This window comes from Lutra lutra, chromosome 4 (assembly GCF_902655055.1).
Source record: "Lutra lutra chromosome 4, mLutLut1.2, whole genome shotgun sequence".
In the NCBI taxonomy this organism is placed as follows: Eukaryota; Metazoa; Chordata; class Mammalia; order Carnivora; family Mustelidae; genus Lutra; species Lutra lutra.
In genome coordinates this window covers 160,828,325-160,846,454 of record NC_062281.1, presented here as the reverse complement: position 1 = coordinate 160,846,454, position 18,130 = coordinate 160,828,325, and the positions used below count along the sequence as shown (strand labels likewise).

The 18,130-nt window shown below is 41.4% G+C and overlaps 1 protein-coding gene across 3 annotated transcripts in view; it reads right to left on the bottom strand.

Moving 5' to 3' along the window:
* EFCAB14 (EF-hand calcium binding domain 14) overlaps nucleotides 1-18,130 on the bottom strand; it is a 38,134-nt gene that overhangs the window by 9,291 nt on the left and 10,713 nt on the right. Inside the window, exons 4-8 of one of the 3 annotated variants that reach the window (XM_047724107.1) lie at nucleotides 9,984-10,082; nucleotides 5,517-5,627; nucleotides 4,041-4,145; nucleotides 2,879-3,070; nucleotides 921-1,007 (exon numbers count right to left, since the gene is read on the bottom strand). In XM_047724107.1, the coding sequence (XP_047580063.1) occupies nucleotides 921-1,007; nucleotides 2,879-3,070; nucleotides 4,041-4,145; nucleotides 5,517-5,627; nucleotides 9,984-10,082 (594 nt within the window). The remainder of the gene's footprint in view (nucleotides 1-920; nucleotides 1,008-2,878; nucleotides 3,071-4,040; nucleotides 4,146-5,516; nucleotides 5,628-9,983; nucleotides 10,083-18,130) is intronic. The other 2 variants (XM_047724108.1, XM_047724109.1) reach the window with 2 other exon arrangements.

Sequence of the window (18,130 nt, the reverse complement as noted above, 5' to 3'; positions counted from 1 at the left end):
GGATATCAAAGCATATCACAGATTGCCTTACCTTGACAATCTATCAGGTAAGAACTTAAAAAAACAGGGGAAGGGACAAGGTGAAAGGAACAGGCTGGGGCTTAAATGGACTATGTATGTACTGAGTCGGCAAACTAAAAATAAATGCTGATCAGACACCAGTTTTCGATGATCTCCACGTCTATTCTTTGTCATGAGTACAGATAATTTACTCTCTTAGATTAAGTCATTTCCTGGGACGCCTGGGTGTCTCAGTTGGTTAAGTGTCTGCCTTCTGCTCAGGTCATGATCCCAGGGTCCTTGGATGGAGTCCCACATCGGGCTCCTTGCTGGGGAGCTTCTCCCTCTCCTGCTTGTGCACCCCCCCCCCCCTCAGACAAATACATGAATAAAAAAATCTTAAAAAAAAAATTCATTTCCTTAGGGAAGCTTTCCTGGTCCCTGCTAACATCTTCATCATACCCTGTATTTTTCCTTTGTAGCACATATCATATTCTTGCTTAACTAATTATCTGTTCAATTAGGTATTAATGATTTTCTGACTTTAAGTTCTACCAAAATAAAGGTCTCATGTCTGTCCTGTTCACTGTGGTCACCCCAATTCCTTGCAATGGCCAGGCACAGGGCAGATGCCTGATAAAATACTCCCTTGTTCACTAATATACTAATTTACTTATCACTTTGTCTTGAAGTTGCAGCCAATGGGAGACCAAAGTGCTCATTTTGAGAAAGAAACAGTAGCTCAAAAGCACAAAGATGCTGGTGTGGTTTGTTTTTAAGTGACCTCTATGCTCCATGTGGGGCTTGGACTCATAATCCTGAGATCGAGAGCTGCCCGCTCTACCAACTGAGCCGGCCTTCAAAAGCATGGAGATAATACTGCATCATTTTTACCTCAAAATAAGCCCCCCCTTATATACCTTGATGCCTTGGGTTTTTAATGTATCTGGTTTGTTGGTCACTTGATGCAAGGACTCTCTTTTCAGAGTGGTGGCTCTTTCATCCATCTTAAAGGGTAAAAACAACAAGATTAAAGGCAAACATTAAAACTTAAAAACAACACCTAACACTTTTAAAACAAACTGGTCAAACTTCTTTAAAGGTTCTCAGAGCACTTTCAACAGAAATACCAGTAGGTGAACGAGAGGGGAGGGAGAAATGGTGCTGAGATACAAAGCTGAAACTGGTGCTTCACAAACCTTAAAACTTCTGAAGCATAAACAGCGAGAGGACTTACACCCAGAAGCATGCTAGGTAGGATGCTGCTGGAAGACACAGCAGGACAAATGGTACTACCAACAATTTCCTCTCTGGAGGAAAAAAAAGTGGAGAGGAGAGGGACAGGACGGGCAGCTTGGGGCAGAAAGTCCTCACTGTGAGCCTTGAAAACCTTCAAGGCCTACTAACTCATAAAATCACCCCAAATTCCTAGCCCCGACTTAGCAGAGTTCAAAAGTGCTTTTTAAAATAAGACTCCTTGGGGCGCCTGGGTGGCTCAGTCGTTAAGCGCCTGCCTCTGCTCAGGTCATGATCCCAGGGTCCTGGGATCAAGTCCCGAGTCAGGCTCCCTGCTCAGCGGGAAGCCTGCTTCTCCCCCTCCCTCTGCCCCTGCTTGTGTTCCCTCTCCTTCGGTCTCTCTCTGTCAGATAAAGAAAATCTAAAAATAAAATAAAATAAAATAAGGCTCCTTTAATCTTCCCAGCTTTGCAGTATATGACACACCTTTGTAAAGCAGGAGGGGGAACAGGTCTTCTGATTCCACCCTCCAAGCAAGCTGCCACGGCTCCACTGTGGCTGAGCCGGCTCACAACCTGATGTCTGGGTGCCAGGCTTCAATTTTCCTCGTGGGCTTGCTTCTAGCTCTGCTACTTTCCTCCCATTTATGGTACAATTTCTTGTTTTAGGTTTGCATTTCTTTACATATGCCTGTGTCTTTGCTGCAGGACATCTTTAAGGGTGGGGCTTGCAGCTATTTAAAAAATAATCCCTGTGGAGGGGCGCCTGGGTGGCTCAGTGGGTTAAACCTCTGCCTTCGGCTCAGGTCCTGATCTCAGGATCCTGGGATAGAGCCCCGCATCAGGCTCTCTGCTCAGCGGGGAGCCTGCTTCCCCCCCTCTCTCTGCCTGCCTCTCTGCCTACTTGTGATGTCTCTCTGTGTGTCAAATAAATAAATAAAAAATCTAAAAAAAAAAAAAAAAAAAAAACCCTGTGGATCCCAGCACAAAGTCCATATGAAGGGGATTAAAAAGCACACATTTTATTGACAATAACATGAAAACCAGTAAAACCCACGGTCTGCCAGCATCAGTGACTTAGGTTACTTAGTATGCTTGTGTAAAATGAGAGGATGGACTCAATGATCTCTCAAGTGGAGGAGCTGGTCTGGTCTGTTTTAAATGGCTTTCCTGCGTTACATGTAAAAAGTTCACCCTAACAAGCAGACCAAGCAGGATAAATCTGAAAGTCAAGTTCAGGCTTAAAGCAATGGCAAAAGATTCTTTAGTCATTGTCACTGTCAATGCTCCCACCCTTACCAACTTAAAAAAGAGCAAGAAGACCTCCCTTGGAAGTATGTGCCAGAGCTTCCCCATCAGACTGGTCACTGGTAACATGAAAGGAGGCTTGTCATTCCTGCCAGTGACTTGTGGTGTGGCCCTGGCAAGCCATGCAACTCCTCCTTCACACCTCCCCTTCCAGATCAGGGCTAACTCTGCCTGTGCCACTCTTTATCACAAAGCTAGTGTGAAGCATGGTATGAACACGTAGCCTCTCAAACATGCCAGGGGACTGGATCTGAAAAGTCTGTGGAGTGTCATCCACGTACAGACAAAACACACTGCAACACAGAACATACCACAAAGGATCCAAAAAGGCTTACCATGCTGAGGGACAGGTTCGCTTGCTTTTCTACCGTGCTCACAGCAACAAGATCTGTTTCTATCAAGCTGATTCTCTGGGTAAGGTTACTGACTGTCTCATTCATCCCCTCGAGTTTAAGATCATTCTGCCTCTGGTACCCAACTAGGGCACTGTTTACCTCCTCTAAAGAGTTGTGAAGGTACAGGATATCCTGGAGTGGAAATAAATCAAATTGTGGAATCCAGCTAAAGACATACACTCGACAAGCAGGCCAGGAGCACTAAACAACCATTACTATGTCACGTTACTAAAGTAAACTCCTTTTCCTGGTTTAGACCATTGATTGTCTGTCTTGGCTTTGTTCCTCCACTCTAAATTGCTCCGAGTCACTCCCTCTGGAATTGTTTGACCTCAGCTAGACAAGAGGGGAAAGGGGACTACCTACATGATTCACTCTCTGGTCCCAGAAAGCTGAGAGCTTGGAAATTGATTTCCCAATGTTTACCTCACCTGCTGGCAGGAAAGCTTGCTGGGTTATTAACTGAAACGCCTATTAACCTAATCTGTCAGAACAAAACTACCTTAGGAACAATACCAATTACCGAATTGGCTCATGTAGCAAAACCATAACAAGTAGTGCATTATTTAGTACAAGATTCAATTATTTTTATTGACATCCTCTAGTACTGATCACCACTTAAAAAGGAATGATGACTATAGGTTTTAGAGGGCATTAAACTCAGGACAGGAATTCTTCTTAGTGAAGATTGCCTTTATTCTCTTTAATGTGATTCTGAATTCAATAGCGTTTTCCCTCCTCTTGTCTTTAGAAAATCTTGACTTCCAGGGATATGCTTTCCAACATTTTAGAAATGTTAACTTGCCCAGATTGTTACTTTTCATAAACAGTTTCAGGATAATTTGGCTATCCTATGTCTTCCAAGATGTGAAAAGGAATTTACTCCACTGACTGACATGCAGGGGAAAAAAGCAGAGTGCCAAAGAAGAGCCAGGATGGCATCTTGGATTCCTAAGATAGCAAAACACATTGCTGTCTGCTCAGCTCTCAGGCAGGCAAATATATGCCTGGGATGAGGCGTGACAACACTGAGCCCAATTATTCAGGCAGCCCCCAAAGTCCACTGTGGGCACAGGGAGTTAAGCCAGAAACAGAAAAGTACCTGTTTCAAATTCTCACTGTAGGTTTTATTGTCAAATTCTGATGTAGCTGAAGGTGATGGAATGAGCTGGTTGCTTCCACTGGTCTCTTTCAAGAAGTGCCGATTCTGTTAACAGAAAGGGAGGTTAGTATAGGCAACAACTAATTACCAGGCCTACTTAACCATCTGGGATGGTCCTAGGATGTTCTAGTTTTCCAGAGGGGGCATTCACAGATTAATCAATAATTATTTCCCAGGAGTCTACAGTGTGACCAGTCTTGTGCGAGGCCCCAAGGGCAGCAGATTCTTTTGGGAATGCCAGCCTGAAGCATGGACTGGACCAGCAGCACCCAGACACATCAGGGAACCGAGATCTGCCTAGTCTGTTTCTTGTCTCTGAATGGAATGAACTCCCCAGAACCAGTCCTTCTCTCCTTTATTACCCATACTCCCAGAGAAACTACAGAATCACTAGAACCTCCCAGGGGCCAACTCAGTCTGGACCTGGCTAGTGTCATCACTTCCCCAGGACTAAAGAGGTTTGTGCACTCAAGGAATAGCCAGTCATGTAACCACTAGCCTTGGGCTCTAAGTACAACAACCAATCATACACATTATTCATTTTTCAGCTTTTACAGCACATGCCAAGATTTATGTCTGAGTGTTACCCTTCCCTTTCCATCTCCTTCCCACTGCTAAAGTGTCTCTTGGCAGAGACTGAAGTATAACACATTGATATACACTTTTTTCCTCTAGTGGAAAAACTTTGGATGGCTTAATCTTTCAGAGCTCGTATCTATGACTTAGTATAAAATGTGCCAGGGGTTTGCTTCTGTCTCACTTATCTGCTGCTGTGTAACAAATCATCCCCAAACTTTGTGGCTTAAAGCAATTTATTATTTGCCATGATTCGTGGGTTGACTGGGCTCAGGGGGTGGGGGTATTCTTCTGTTTCACATGGTGCAGGCTCAAGTCTCTCTCTCTTTTACACACACACACACACACACACACACACACACACACACACACGGCTGCATTCAACTGAGTGTCTGGCTAGTGCCAGAACATCCCAAATAGCCTTTCATTTATAGAGTCCTTTACACTTGGCCTCTCATCATTTCATAGTCTGAGTTCTGTCCAAATTCCCGACCCACAAAACAGTGAGAAATGATAATGTGTTGTTTTAAGCCACTAAGCTTAGGGTGATTTGTTATGTAGCAATCAATACTTGTGACACTTCCCTTTCCTTCTACTCCATTCTCCTTCCTATACATTCCATCTCAAACTGTATCTTACTGCTGTTACTTTCTCCACTATGTTCACAGAAGACTCAGCTTTTAATTTTATCCTCCTTGACTGTATAATTTACAGATTACATCTTTTAAAAAGGTGCATAGTAAGGTCTGTTGAGATGAATGGGAAGATGGCATCACTCCTATTACACGGAAGAGGGCACGCAGAATGCTGACTTCCTGTAGCATTTGTAGATTTCCTTACCATGTCACTCTGCAGTGACTCCATGGTTTTCTTGTGTTCATCCACAGTCTTCTGTATTGCCTCCACAGCAAGATGGACGCTGTTTAAAGTGTTGCCAATGGTAGCTACACTCTGAACAGAAATACGTTGTAAGGCCAGTGTCTTTTTCTTTTTGAAATTTCTAACAGTGTTACTAAGATGTAACTGGTACACAATGACCGGCACATATTCAAAAAGGTTGGCAAGTTTTGACATATACAGCTAGGAAACCATTAGCATGATCAAGATAACGAACAACCATCGCCCAAGTTTCCTTAGACCCCTTTGTGATTCTTCCCTCCCCCACCTCCAGGCAGCCACTGATCCACCACATATCAGTTTGCATGTTCTAGAATGTTGTATAAATAGGGCCAGTGAGTGAGTATGTGGGCTTTGGTTTTGTTTCTTCTTTCACTCAGCTTCACATTTTAAGATTTATCCATGTTGTAACCACTTAGCTTGTTGCTGAGCATTCCATCATATGGATACAACAGAGTTTAACTACTCACCTGTTGATGGACATTTAGGTTGCTTTCAGTATTTGACTAGTACAAATAAAGCTGCTATCAACATTCATGTGCAAGTCTTTATGTGGGCCTGTGTTTTCATTTCTCTCTGTTGTATGCTTTTTCATCATCATAATGCCTAGAAGCTGAATGGCTAATCATACAGTAGATATATGCTTAACTTTGTAAAAAGCTGCCAAGATGTGCTCTAAAATGGTTATACCATTTTACATTCCTACCAGCAGTGTAGGAGAATTCCGTTCTTCATATATGCATCAATACTGGTACTCTCAGTCTTTTTCATTTAAGCCATTCTTTTAGGAATGCAGTGGTCTATCACTGTTATTTTATTTTACATCAAACACTGACCTAAAGAAGCTCAGTGTTTCTAATTATTTCAAGTCTCTTCAAACTGAATTTCATGTAGCTTATGCAGACACAATTAATAGGAAACTACACGTTTGTTGATATACAGTTGACCCTTCAACCATGCAGTTGCTCAATTTTGCGACTGATAATCTACATGTAACTTTTTTACACGTAACTTCTAACTCCCCCAAAACTTAACTACTAATAGCTTGTTGACCAGACGCCTACCAATAGCATAAATTACTAACACATATTATATATATTATATGTATTATACATTATATTCTAACCATAAAGCTAAAGAAAATGTTAAGAAAATCATAAGAGAAAATACATTTATGATATTGTACTCTATCTACCAAAAAAAAAAAAAAAATCCATAGAAGTGGACTGCATAGTTCCAGGGTCACCTGTATATGTAAAATACATATACATATATATATATATATATATATATATGTATATATATATATATACATATATATATATATAAAACAGTTTTCCCAATTTAAAGGACTTTTCCTAGAGAAAAACCATATCTTTTTCTTAAAAAACAAACACTAGTTCATAAATCTGGGACCCACTGATAAGGGTCTCCCACAAACTGCCCTTACCAAGCCATGTGGTAGGTAGCAGAAGGTCACAGCTAACGATATATTGCTACTGTGTCAGGAGCAAATGATGACTTTTGAATGACAATGGGTAGAACCATTTTTGGCTTTGGGAAACCCAGTGTTGTAGAGATGAAGGAAAATTTCCATTTGGCAGCATTTGCTCCTCTTTTGCTTTAGAATCACACCAGCAACTGCTGAGTGGAATGAGATGCAAGTCTTCACTAGGCTTAAGGTGCCCAAGTGGACTGGTACTTGGAAAATATGATTCAGAAACCATCATTTTAAAAAGACCTGTCCTAAAAGAACATCCACAAGACTATTTGGTGGGTGTTGGCCTATTATTAAGATATACTGGCAGTTTCATAGTTTTATTTTTTTTTTAAGTTTTTGTTTTTTTATTTGAGAGAGAGAGCATGTGTACAAATGCAGAGGGAGGGGCAGAGGAAGAAGAGGGAGCCTGATGAAGGGCTCAATCCAGGACCCTGGGATCATGACCTGAGCCAAAAGCAGATGCTTAACTGACTGAGCCTCCCAGGTGTTCCAGTTTTATAGTTTTATGGTAAATACATTAGTATTTTTAACCAAGGTTGTTTTTATTATACTGACAGCCAAGAACCCAAAAGACCAAGAAATGACATTTTCAAAATAAAAAAAAAAAATCAGGGGGCACCTGGTGGCTCAGTGGGTTAAGCCTCTGCCTTCGGCTCAGGTCATGATCCCAGGGTCCTGGGATCAAGCCCCGCCATCGGGCTCTCTGCTCTGCAGGGAGCCTGCTTCCTCCTCTCTCTCTCTGCCTGCCTCTCTGCCTACTTGTCATCTCTATCTGTCAAACAAATAAATAAACCTTAAAAAAAAAAATCATGAGATACATTGAAGTCAGGTGTTTGACAAGATCTTCCACTTCAAAATGGAGCCACTTGTATTAAAAGTAGTATCTGACATTTTAAGTGTACAGATTCCCAAAGAGAAAACACACTGGGTAGAAGTCTCTAAGCTGGGGTGTTATGTATGAGAGCTCTGTTGTTAGAGAAGCTATGGGCATTCAAAGACATCTACTGTTAGACAATCCCGCCTTGCTGGATGTATGAGCCCATTAGGATGCAGGATAGTAAGCTCTTGTTTAAGATTTTTTTTTTTTCTTTTAAGGAAGCAGCTGACAGAGCCATGTGAACTCTAGAGCAATACCCTGGAACTAGTATTCTCACCAACAGCAAAGTGCCTGGCACAAACTGGAGGAAGCTCCACAAATGTTTACTGAATTAATTAATATAATAAACCAGTATCATTTTCTAATGCAAAACTGCCATAGTTGCTTCTGTATTAAAGACCACAGAAGCCTACGTTTTTTCCATTTGACCCTGGGGAATAATGGCAAGAACTTGCCTCATCACAGTTCTTTCCTTGCCTTCCCCTACTCCCATCATCACCCCACCGACCCCACTTTTAACTTGTAAGCAGATGACCACCTTGGATAAATAGCAGACTATGAAGACTGAGCACACACAGGTGGAATGACTACAAAGTAGCAAGTTCTGTTTCTGCATGTGGAAACAATTGATATGTTTATAGAGCCTGGCATATAGTCAAATCAAACTTCTATACACTAACTTTGAAAAGTCAAAGATATTAGATTTGACACCCATTTTTTTTTTTAAAGATTTTATTTATTTATTTGACAGACAGAGATCACAAGTAGGCAGAGAGGCAGACAGAGAGAGAGAGGGGGAAGCAGGCTCCCTGATGAGAAGAGAGCCCGATACGGGGCTCGATCCCAGGACCCTGAGATCATGACCTGAGCTGAAGGCAGAGGCTTAACCCTCTGAGCCACCCAGGCGCCCTTGACACCCATTTTTTAAGGTCCCTTTAACTCCAGAATCCCTTCTTCCATTTCCTGCTACAGGGGTTAATGCTGTTTGTGTCCCAATTAGGTACCCTTCTTTCCTTCCTACCCCCATCCACTCTCCCCATCCAGCTCTCCCGACTGCTGTATACTATTTGTCTGGTTGGTTGCTGCCTCTTGCTCTGTGCCTGAATCCTAGAGATCAAGTAAATGAATGTTCCAAATCATTTTTTCCTAGGCCCTAGAGTTTAGGGTACATCAGAGTGAATTACTTAGAGGATGTGCACCTTTACCTTTATAAAATAATATCTAATGTTTTCCAAAATGCTTTGTACTAGATTATACTCCCAGCAGGACTGTTTTTTTTTTTTGTTTTTTTTTTGTTTTTTTTTTTTTTTTAAAGATTTTATTTATTTATTTGACAGAGAGAAATCACAAGTAGGCAGAGAGGCAGGCAGAGAGAGAGAGGAGGAAGCAGGCTTCCCGCTGAGCAGAAAGCCCGACGCGGGGCTCGAACCCAGGACCTGGGATCATGACCTGAGCCGAAGGCAGCGGCCTAACCCACTGAGCCACCCAGGTGCCCCCCAGCAGGACTGTTTTAAAGTTACCTTTGCTCCATATCCTTGCCAACACTTACTATACCCTAAACTGTGAAATTCTGCATTTTCCCCAATTATCAATCTTATGTTTTTAAAAAACTTCTTTGTCAACCATAAAAAAAAAAATAGCCATCTAGAGCAACTCTCTTCTACAGTTGGTCTGCTTTCATGAAGACACTGTGGATGATGAATTGAGAATGCAAGTGATGAGAAGCAAACCCATGTATGTTAACCTCTAGGAGACCCAGAACAGCAATCTCGGGATTCAGAGAGCCAAATAAAAAGGTGTAAATCCATTAAAAAAAAAAAAAAAAAAGACAAAAACAACTAAACTCACCTGTTGCAAATTAAATGCCCAACTAACCAAACCAAAACAGAGAAGTTCTGAACTGTTTAGAACACAGTGATATACTCGATTACCGCCCTCTGGGAATAGCTGATTTCAAATGCCATGCTTTCAAAGAAGATTTGTTAGAAGCTGTAGCAATAAGTTAATCTCAGTGCCCACATGTAGCACTTACCTTCTGAAGGCCCTCTACAGTGCTAGGCAGACTAATTAAGTCTGCAGCTGATTTAACGTTGGCTTTGAGGTGGTTTACTGCAGAAGTCAACAGGGAAATCTGAAAGGAAGAGAGTAACAATGAAAAGAGAATTTGGAGAATGAATACTTCCTCCACAGACTCAAGGCACCCTCGGCTTTTAAGCATTTCTGTGATCCAGACATTATACCTTGCAACCTCACAAGAGTGGAGGAACTGTAGTATCTTGGATAGAGCTGAGATCTAGAAGGCAGCAGTAATACCTCTTCTTTCCCTGCCCCCATTTAAAAAAAAAAAATAAAGATTTATTTATTTATTTGAGAGAGAGGGAGAGAAAGAGATGGGGAGAGAGAAAAACCCAACCAGATTCCATTCTGAGTGAGGAGCCCAACTCAGGGATCAATCTCAGGACCCTGAGATGACAACCTGAGTGGAAACCCAGAGTTGGACGCTTAACCAATGTGCTACCCAGGCACACTTTCCCTGCCCAATTTAAACACCAGTGCCAAAGAGGGAAAAGCACGTATTATTCCTTACCCTACTCCTGGCAGCTACAAGATCCAAGTCTTGTTACCGAAAAGTTGCAGTGATTACAACACGATCCCTCAACAATTGGACAGGGAGAAAGCTAATGATCAAGAACCCCTGAAAGATTTCATTTTGGTAAAAAATAACACCTTGGTTATTTACTGAACTTTTGTTCCTGACCAAGTGGGAACATATATTATAAAGTAAAAGCCCATCATCACAAAATACAGTCTACAGGAACTTGTGCAACACTTTAAACTACTTGGAGATTCAGTTTTGGTTTAACAATGTGATTAATATTTCAAACTCAATAGCTCAACCAAAGTACTACTCTGTACCTAAAGGAGCTCCATAAATACCCACTGACACACTGACTGATGCAGTACTTGTATTAAAATAGGAATTGAATAAAAAGAAAATGTGTCTTCCCTTCTGCTATGTAGGGGTAGAATTCTAAATGGCTAGACTTCTCTCTTGAAGGAGGACTGGGGGAACCTGTATAATACATAATTTCAGGCAGCAGAGATCACATCCTAACACCTTTGTAGTGTGGCTCAAAACATTCTTCGAGTCTTAGTTCCAAACTGCTTTCCTGCCCCAAATTCTAGGATGAGGACACAGATCTACTGATAGCAATTATATTCTGAGTGGCCTCACAGAGTAACCACTGAAGTTTCTGGGCATCTGTTATGTGCCTAACACTGTTGTAGGCAGTAGCAGATGGACAGCAGACAAAGTGAACCTGATCCCTTCTTCTTTCCTTCAACCAGTGCTGGGTGTCTCGGTGTTAGGCACTGCCGCAGGCACTGTGCAGACAGTCGCAAACAAGAACGTGAGGTTTTACTCTTAAGGAGCTTACATCCTTGTTGAAGGTGAAAGAAAAATAAAGAGGAAAAGTATCAGATGAGCAAGGAATTTCAACAGGCATCCTGGAGCAAGCGGCAGCATGTTCTGAACCAGGAAGTCCATTGTAAGAAGCCCAGGATCTCAGGCCTCTTTCCCTCTTGCTTTTTAAGAGGGATATATGCAGGAGCTTCAGGCCATTTTTCATTCATTCATGACTGCAACAAATGAGCCCTATTCCATACCAGTGGTGAAAATACAGTGATCTTGCAGTATTTACATTTTAGTGCAAAGAGACAGACAATTTTATATAAGAAAAACACAGGATGGTGGGGTGCATTAGAAGAAAATTTAAATAAGGTGACTTTAGATTGTCAGACGAGATAAAATTTGAACTGAGATCTTAATAACAAGAAGGACTTAGTCAAAGACTGAATGAGTGCATTTCAGGGCAGAGGGAACTGCTAGGGCAAATGCCCTAGTGCAGGGAAGAGCTTGGCATAATTGAAGAACAGAAAGGAGGCTTGGTGGGAGGAACACATAATGTGAGTAAGAAAGGGAGAGGAGAAGGAAGACACAAAGAGGGGGAGGTAGAAGAGTAGAGGTAGGTAGGTAACATTTTTTTATTTTAGAGATTTTATTTATTTGACAGAGAGAGAGAGGAGAAGCAGGCTCCCTGCTGAGCAGAGAGCCTGATGTGGGGCTCGATCCCAGGACCCTGAGATCATGACTTGAGCCCAAGGCAGAGGCTTTAACCCACTGAGCCACCCAGGTGCCCTGTTAGGTAACATTAAAGAAATAATTAAGTACTAGATGTGATACTGAATAAAGTTCAAAGAAAAAGATATTTGTGTAGGCCAAAAGGGACAGGCTTCACTGAAGTGGGATTCAAATTAGACTCTGATGGAGAAATAAGACTTTTATATATAAAAATAAAGCAGGTTTCCTTTCTAGGTTAAATAGGTGAGTGTGGCATTAGGATATCGGTAGGGAACGACAGCATGAATAGGCCCAAGAATACCTTTTCTTCACGGTCTTTCTCAAAGTGACAATGACTTATTTATTTGTGTGATGACTTGATTAAAGATTCTGTCTTGCACTAGACTGTAGGCTCCATGACATACGGACCATGTCTATTTCACCATTTTCCATAATATGCCCGGCATACAGACAAGCATCAGTAAGTATTCACTGAATGAACGTATGGCTGAGAAAGAACACTCTGTCTAGGAGGACAGTGAGAAGACTAGTCTAAGCAAAGTAGAGGATAGAGGCCAGGAAGGAGGAGATACACCTAAATAAGAAGTCGACTCATTTTTCTCACCAGTAAAATGGCTGGAACAATAAAAACTGTTTAACAATCATCTCATAGGGATATATGAATGTTTTAAAATATGTCTACAAATTCTCTGATAGTCTTCTCTTCAACAGGTGGAACGTAATCCCCTTCCCTTGAACATGGCCCATTCCCACTGACTCACTTTTAGCCAATAAAGTGGAAGAGAAAATGGGCAACTTTGGAAACTAGTTCGTTAAAAGCACCAGGGCTGCTTCTTTGCTGCTTTTTGGATCACTCACTCATGGAAGCCAGCTGCTGTGTTGTGAGAACACACAAGCAGCCCAGTAGAGAAGCCCACGTTGAGAGGAACTAAGAACTGTGGCCAATAGCCATGTGGGTGAAGATCCTCCAGGTGTAGGGAAGCCTTCAGATGATGCAGCCTTGGCCTAGACCTTAAAAGCAACCTTAGAGAGATCTTAGCCAGAACTACTCAACTAAGCAGCTCCCAAATTCCTGACCCACAGAAACTGTGAGGCAATAAATGCTTCTTCTGTTAAGTCATTAAGTTTTGGGATGAAGGTAACATAGAGACAGATGACTAATACAGGCCATGAGGATGAAATGAGATATATAACTAAAGCTCTTAGCACAGTACATAGTACAAACAAAATACCAAATTAGTATTAGTTCTTTAACAGTGAAATTTAATAAGCACTTAAAACATGTCATTCTCCATAAATGCGCTAAAATATTCAGACTAATCTTCAACATTCCAACTCTAGCTATTTAAAAACAAGATGGGTGAGAAACCTCAGCAAACAGAGAGATACTCTCAGCAAACAATAAACCTCTTAAGGGTAGCGATTACATCACGGAGATTGTTTTAATCCACACCTTTAAAAAGATATGCATAATACTGAGGTTTGAAAAGGACTTAAAGGAAATAGACATTCTTATGTATAGGGTGTCTGCCTTTGACTCAGGTCATGATCCTAGAGTCCTGGGATTGAGTCCCCCATTGGGCTCCTTGCTCAGCAGAGAGTCTGCTGCTCCCTCTGCCCCCCAACTTCTGCTCACTTGCTCTCTTTCTCTCTCCCTGGCAAATAAAAATAAAATAAATAAAAATATCCTTTAATTAAGCAATTTCATTTCTAGAACTCTATCTACACAATCCTTGCTCATGTACACATAGATGTATGCACAACAGAATCTACTGCTTCCCCTATTTGTAATAGTAAACCCTAGAAACCACCCAAATGTCTACTAAGGATGAGGAGATATATTCAGTGAACAAAGGAAGTTGTGGAACAATATACAGGGAATAACTCCATCCATCTGGTCTCTCACACACAGATACACACACACTAATGCATAAACTAATTCTTATTAAAAGCTATTAAGATTTTCACAGAAAGGAGGCTAGAAGAATGCAGCCCAGACTAAGGGCAGCGGACACCTGTGGGGCCTGGAAATGTGTGTGATGGGGGAACACATTGAGATGTGCATTAAAGGGAAATTTTCTTAAGGAGTTCCTTATGTATTTTATTGTTTAAACCTTATGTAAGAATACACACATATATTACTCATAAAATTTTAAAGACAAAAGATGGAAGAGAAATTCACACATAGAAAAAAGACACCGTGACTCTGGAAGCATTTAACAGAATTCCAAGGCTGGCCCTTTCTTCCATGCCCTTCACTGGGTCTTCCAAGACTATCTTAATGTGCTTAGTCATAAAGTGCAAGGAAGGAGGCCTTCTCCAGGTATGTTTTACTCAGTGCCCCAAAGTATGTATACAATTGACTCAATACCAACTTGATGGGCAAGAATACAGTAATTCCAAATGCCCTATCAATTGTGTGGTTATCTTTTGGAGACCTAAGGGAACATACTGCTTCCACTGACAACTGGCCAGATCCTAAAAGACACAAACTGTGTTTTGGGTGGAGTGATCTAGGTAGAAACTATTCTCCCAGGAACAGATCCTGAAGCTAATGAGAAGCATCTCAAGAATGGTAATGGCCGGGGCGCCTGGGTGGCTCAGTGGGTTAAGCCGCTGCCTTCGGCTCAGGTCATGATCCCAGGTCCTGGGTTCGAGCCCCACATCGGGCTTTCTGCTCAGCAGGGAGCCTGCTTCCTCCTCTCTCTCTGCCTGCCTCTCTGCTTACTTGTGATTTCTCTCTGTCAAATAAATAAATAAAATCTTTAAAAAAAAAAAAAAAAAAAAAAAAAGAATGGTAATGGCCTCCCAAATGGCCAGTGTGGCTGGAGGCAGCTACCACTTCACCCAAAAGCAGAGGAGCAGGTGCAAGTCAATGCAAGTAGGACAAGGTAAAGTATTGTTCCACTTCTCCCCATCCCCCAAACACCCCAGGCCTAGGGTATCAGCTGCTTCCCTGAAAGAGTATGCCCTGGAGAGCTGACCATTAACTCTCTAAATAGCAAACACCACTTAGGACTTCTTACTCATTTACAAGACTTGAACCCCACATTGGTCACTAAGACTCAGCTACATTCTCAAACTGCAAAGCCAGATTCCATTTTTCAGCATTCCTCTTGTGAGAGGGAAGAAAAGTCAGTATCTGTGGAAAAGTACAGCAAAGCTACATGTGTAACTAGAATGGAGAGACAAGGGGAACTCTCCTTTTACTGCTCTAGTCTCTGAAAGATATTCTAGAATGTCCGATCAGATTCAAGCACTACACAATCTATCTCTAAAAGTCACAAAATATAGTTCAAAGAGTCTAAAAAGTTGAATTAAGTAGAAACCATTAAGAAAAAAACCCACATTCCTGCCAAAAGATGAATCATGACATTTATGCATATTACATGACTTTTCATTAGCAGAATTAAAAATAACTACTGTAGACCATTTGCTTATTAGACCATTTTATACTATAGAGCCTGAAACGCTTTTTTTTTTTTAACTTTGGGATTAAAATTAAGGATTCTTTATATAGTAAGTAAAAGAATTACTAAAACAGATAATCATCAATGATGAATGATTATGTGCCCTAATAGGACCTGATATCACAGCCTTCCAACTCGATCTACTGAGCACCTACTGCATCCTTAATATAAAGATGTAAGGCAGAATGAAAAACTGGAAAGAAAACACGCTCCTAGGCCTGAAATATTTTAATACTAGTACTGCTACATAGCTGTGCAACCTTGAGCCAACCATTTAACCTCTTCAAGCCTAGTTTTCTTATCTGTAAAATGGAGATACCACCTCCTACTTCATAGGGCTATTGAAGCAAAAAAGGAGATCTCACATGTGGCCTGCACAAAGAAAACATTTAATGAATGGCAGTTATCATCTTAATTGTTCTCATCATTGCCACCATCATGCTTAAAACTCACAAGTTCTAGTATAATTAGAGGCATACACAAATAGCTATCATATAAGGTATCAGGACTGAGTGCCAAGAGAAAGAGAGCATACAGAAGGGCACTCAAGGTCCTTCTTGATATGGCTCTTCCTGACATATCCTTACTTCTGGCCTCTTTGCACCAAACTTAGCTATGATGTACTACTAAAATTCCCCGAATGCGCTGTTTTTGTCTTTTCTTCTGGACATGCAGTAAATTCTCATTATTCACAATAGTTATGCTCTAGAAAGTTGCAGCAAACACTGAATTAGTGAATACTGAACCACTGCTCCTAAGGGAAGTATAGGGTTAGGTTCTTGAGAGCTGTCTGGTCACATTTTTGTCAACTGGTCAATATAATATATAACCTTGTTTTATAACTGTTTCTATTTAAAGACATCTTATTAAATATACATTGCTGAACTCATGCCTGAAGCTGATCTAACACATGTATTTTCTCTGTGAGACACATCACAGCCTTGGGACGCCTGGGTGGCTCGTTGGTTAAGCCTCTGCCTTCATCCCAGGGTCCTGGGATGGAGCCCTGCTTTGGGCTCCTCGCTCCTTGCTCAGCAGAGAGCCTGCTTCCCGCTGCCTATATGTGTTCCTGTGCTCTCTCTCTGACCAAAAGGGGGAAAAAAAAAGACACATCACAGCCTTCTTGCACTTAGGAATACTAGACAGTACTTGAGCACTATGCTAGGGGGACATGTCAAGCAGTGTAGTCACCAAAAAAACCCCCCATGAAGTGTGAAAACACGGCAGTAAATATAGTTCGAAAAGGGTATCTGTTTACAGTATGACAGCTGAAACAAAGCAGAATGTCACCTTGCTTGACATCAACTGGAAATGTCTGTGCTGGGTGACTCAAATATTCTGCCACTGTACACCTGTCGGTGAAGGACTACAAAAGCAGCACAAGTATAGATTTTGGGGTTACAAATTTTAGCAAGTAGGCGAATTCACAAATATGGAATCTGCAAATGAGGATCAACTCTACTCATGTTTTATCTATGACATCCTTCTCTCTTTCTGTAGAATTCCCCTGGCCAACTCTTTTTTTTTTTTTTTTAAAGATTTTATTTATTTATTTGACAGAGAGAGATCACAAGTAGACAGAAAGGCAGGCAGAGAGAGAGAGAGAGAGAGAGGGAAGCAGGCTCCCTGCTGAGCAGAGAGCCCGATGCGGGACTCGATCCCAGGACCCTGAGATCATGACCTGAGCCGAAGGCAGCGGCTCAACCCACTGAGCCACCCAGGCGCCCCGTCCTGGCCAACTCTTATGTACCCTTCAGGACTCAGCTCATGATGTGAGAGAACCCTGCCTGGCCCCAGCCATTCTGGATAGACACATCCTTAAAAGGGTCCATCTAGCACTCATCTGGACCTACTTCTTATTGCCCATAAGGCTGTTTTATAATTGTTTATTTTTCTGTCTCCTCCATTTGGCTATAAGAGCCTTGGGGACAGGAATCATCATTTTTGGTTTTGAATCCAAGCCCTAACTCTATAAAAAGCAGCTCATTAATCAATGGTTGAATTAACAGTCTTCAAAGAAAGAGGAGGACACTCCCTGTACCGGCTAAGAAAGGCAATGGGTATGAAATCAGAGGTTTCATGAATAAAACAGAAAAGTAAGCAAGATTTTTAACTACTAGTTTAAAAGTTTTCAATATAAAATTTGATTTTAACTTATTTCAAACTAAGGCTTTTTTTTTTTTTTTTCAGTTAGCATTAACTTCAGCTCACACTGGGCTAAGGACAGTTCTTGTTAACTGATGTACTCCATTTTCTTATTAAGCCGCTTTGAATTGCTTTTTAAAAAATAATTTGCCAATAAAAGCATCTTAACTGACAGTTACCCTTAGACACAGAAACATAGAAATTAAATACGGATTTTATTTTTATACCTATTCTGATTTAGGACAAATGCCTTTTACGTGAACAGACCATCAGATAATGTGTAACAGTAATTTTAGAAAATCACTCAGAGAGCAAAGAGCTCCCCTCGGACCAACATGAAGCTCACTGCACTACCACCAGCCTCCTGCGCCCATGCCAGCTCTGGCTGGTCTCAGCAGTCACCACCCTCAGCTCTGAAGGTCT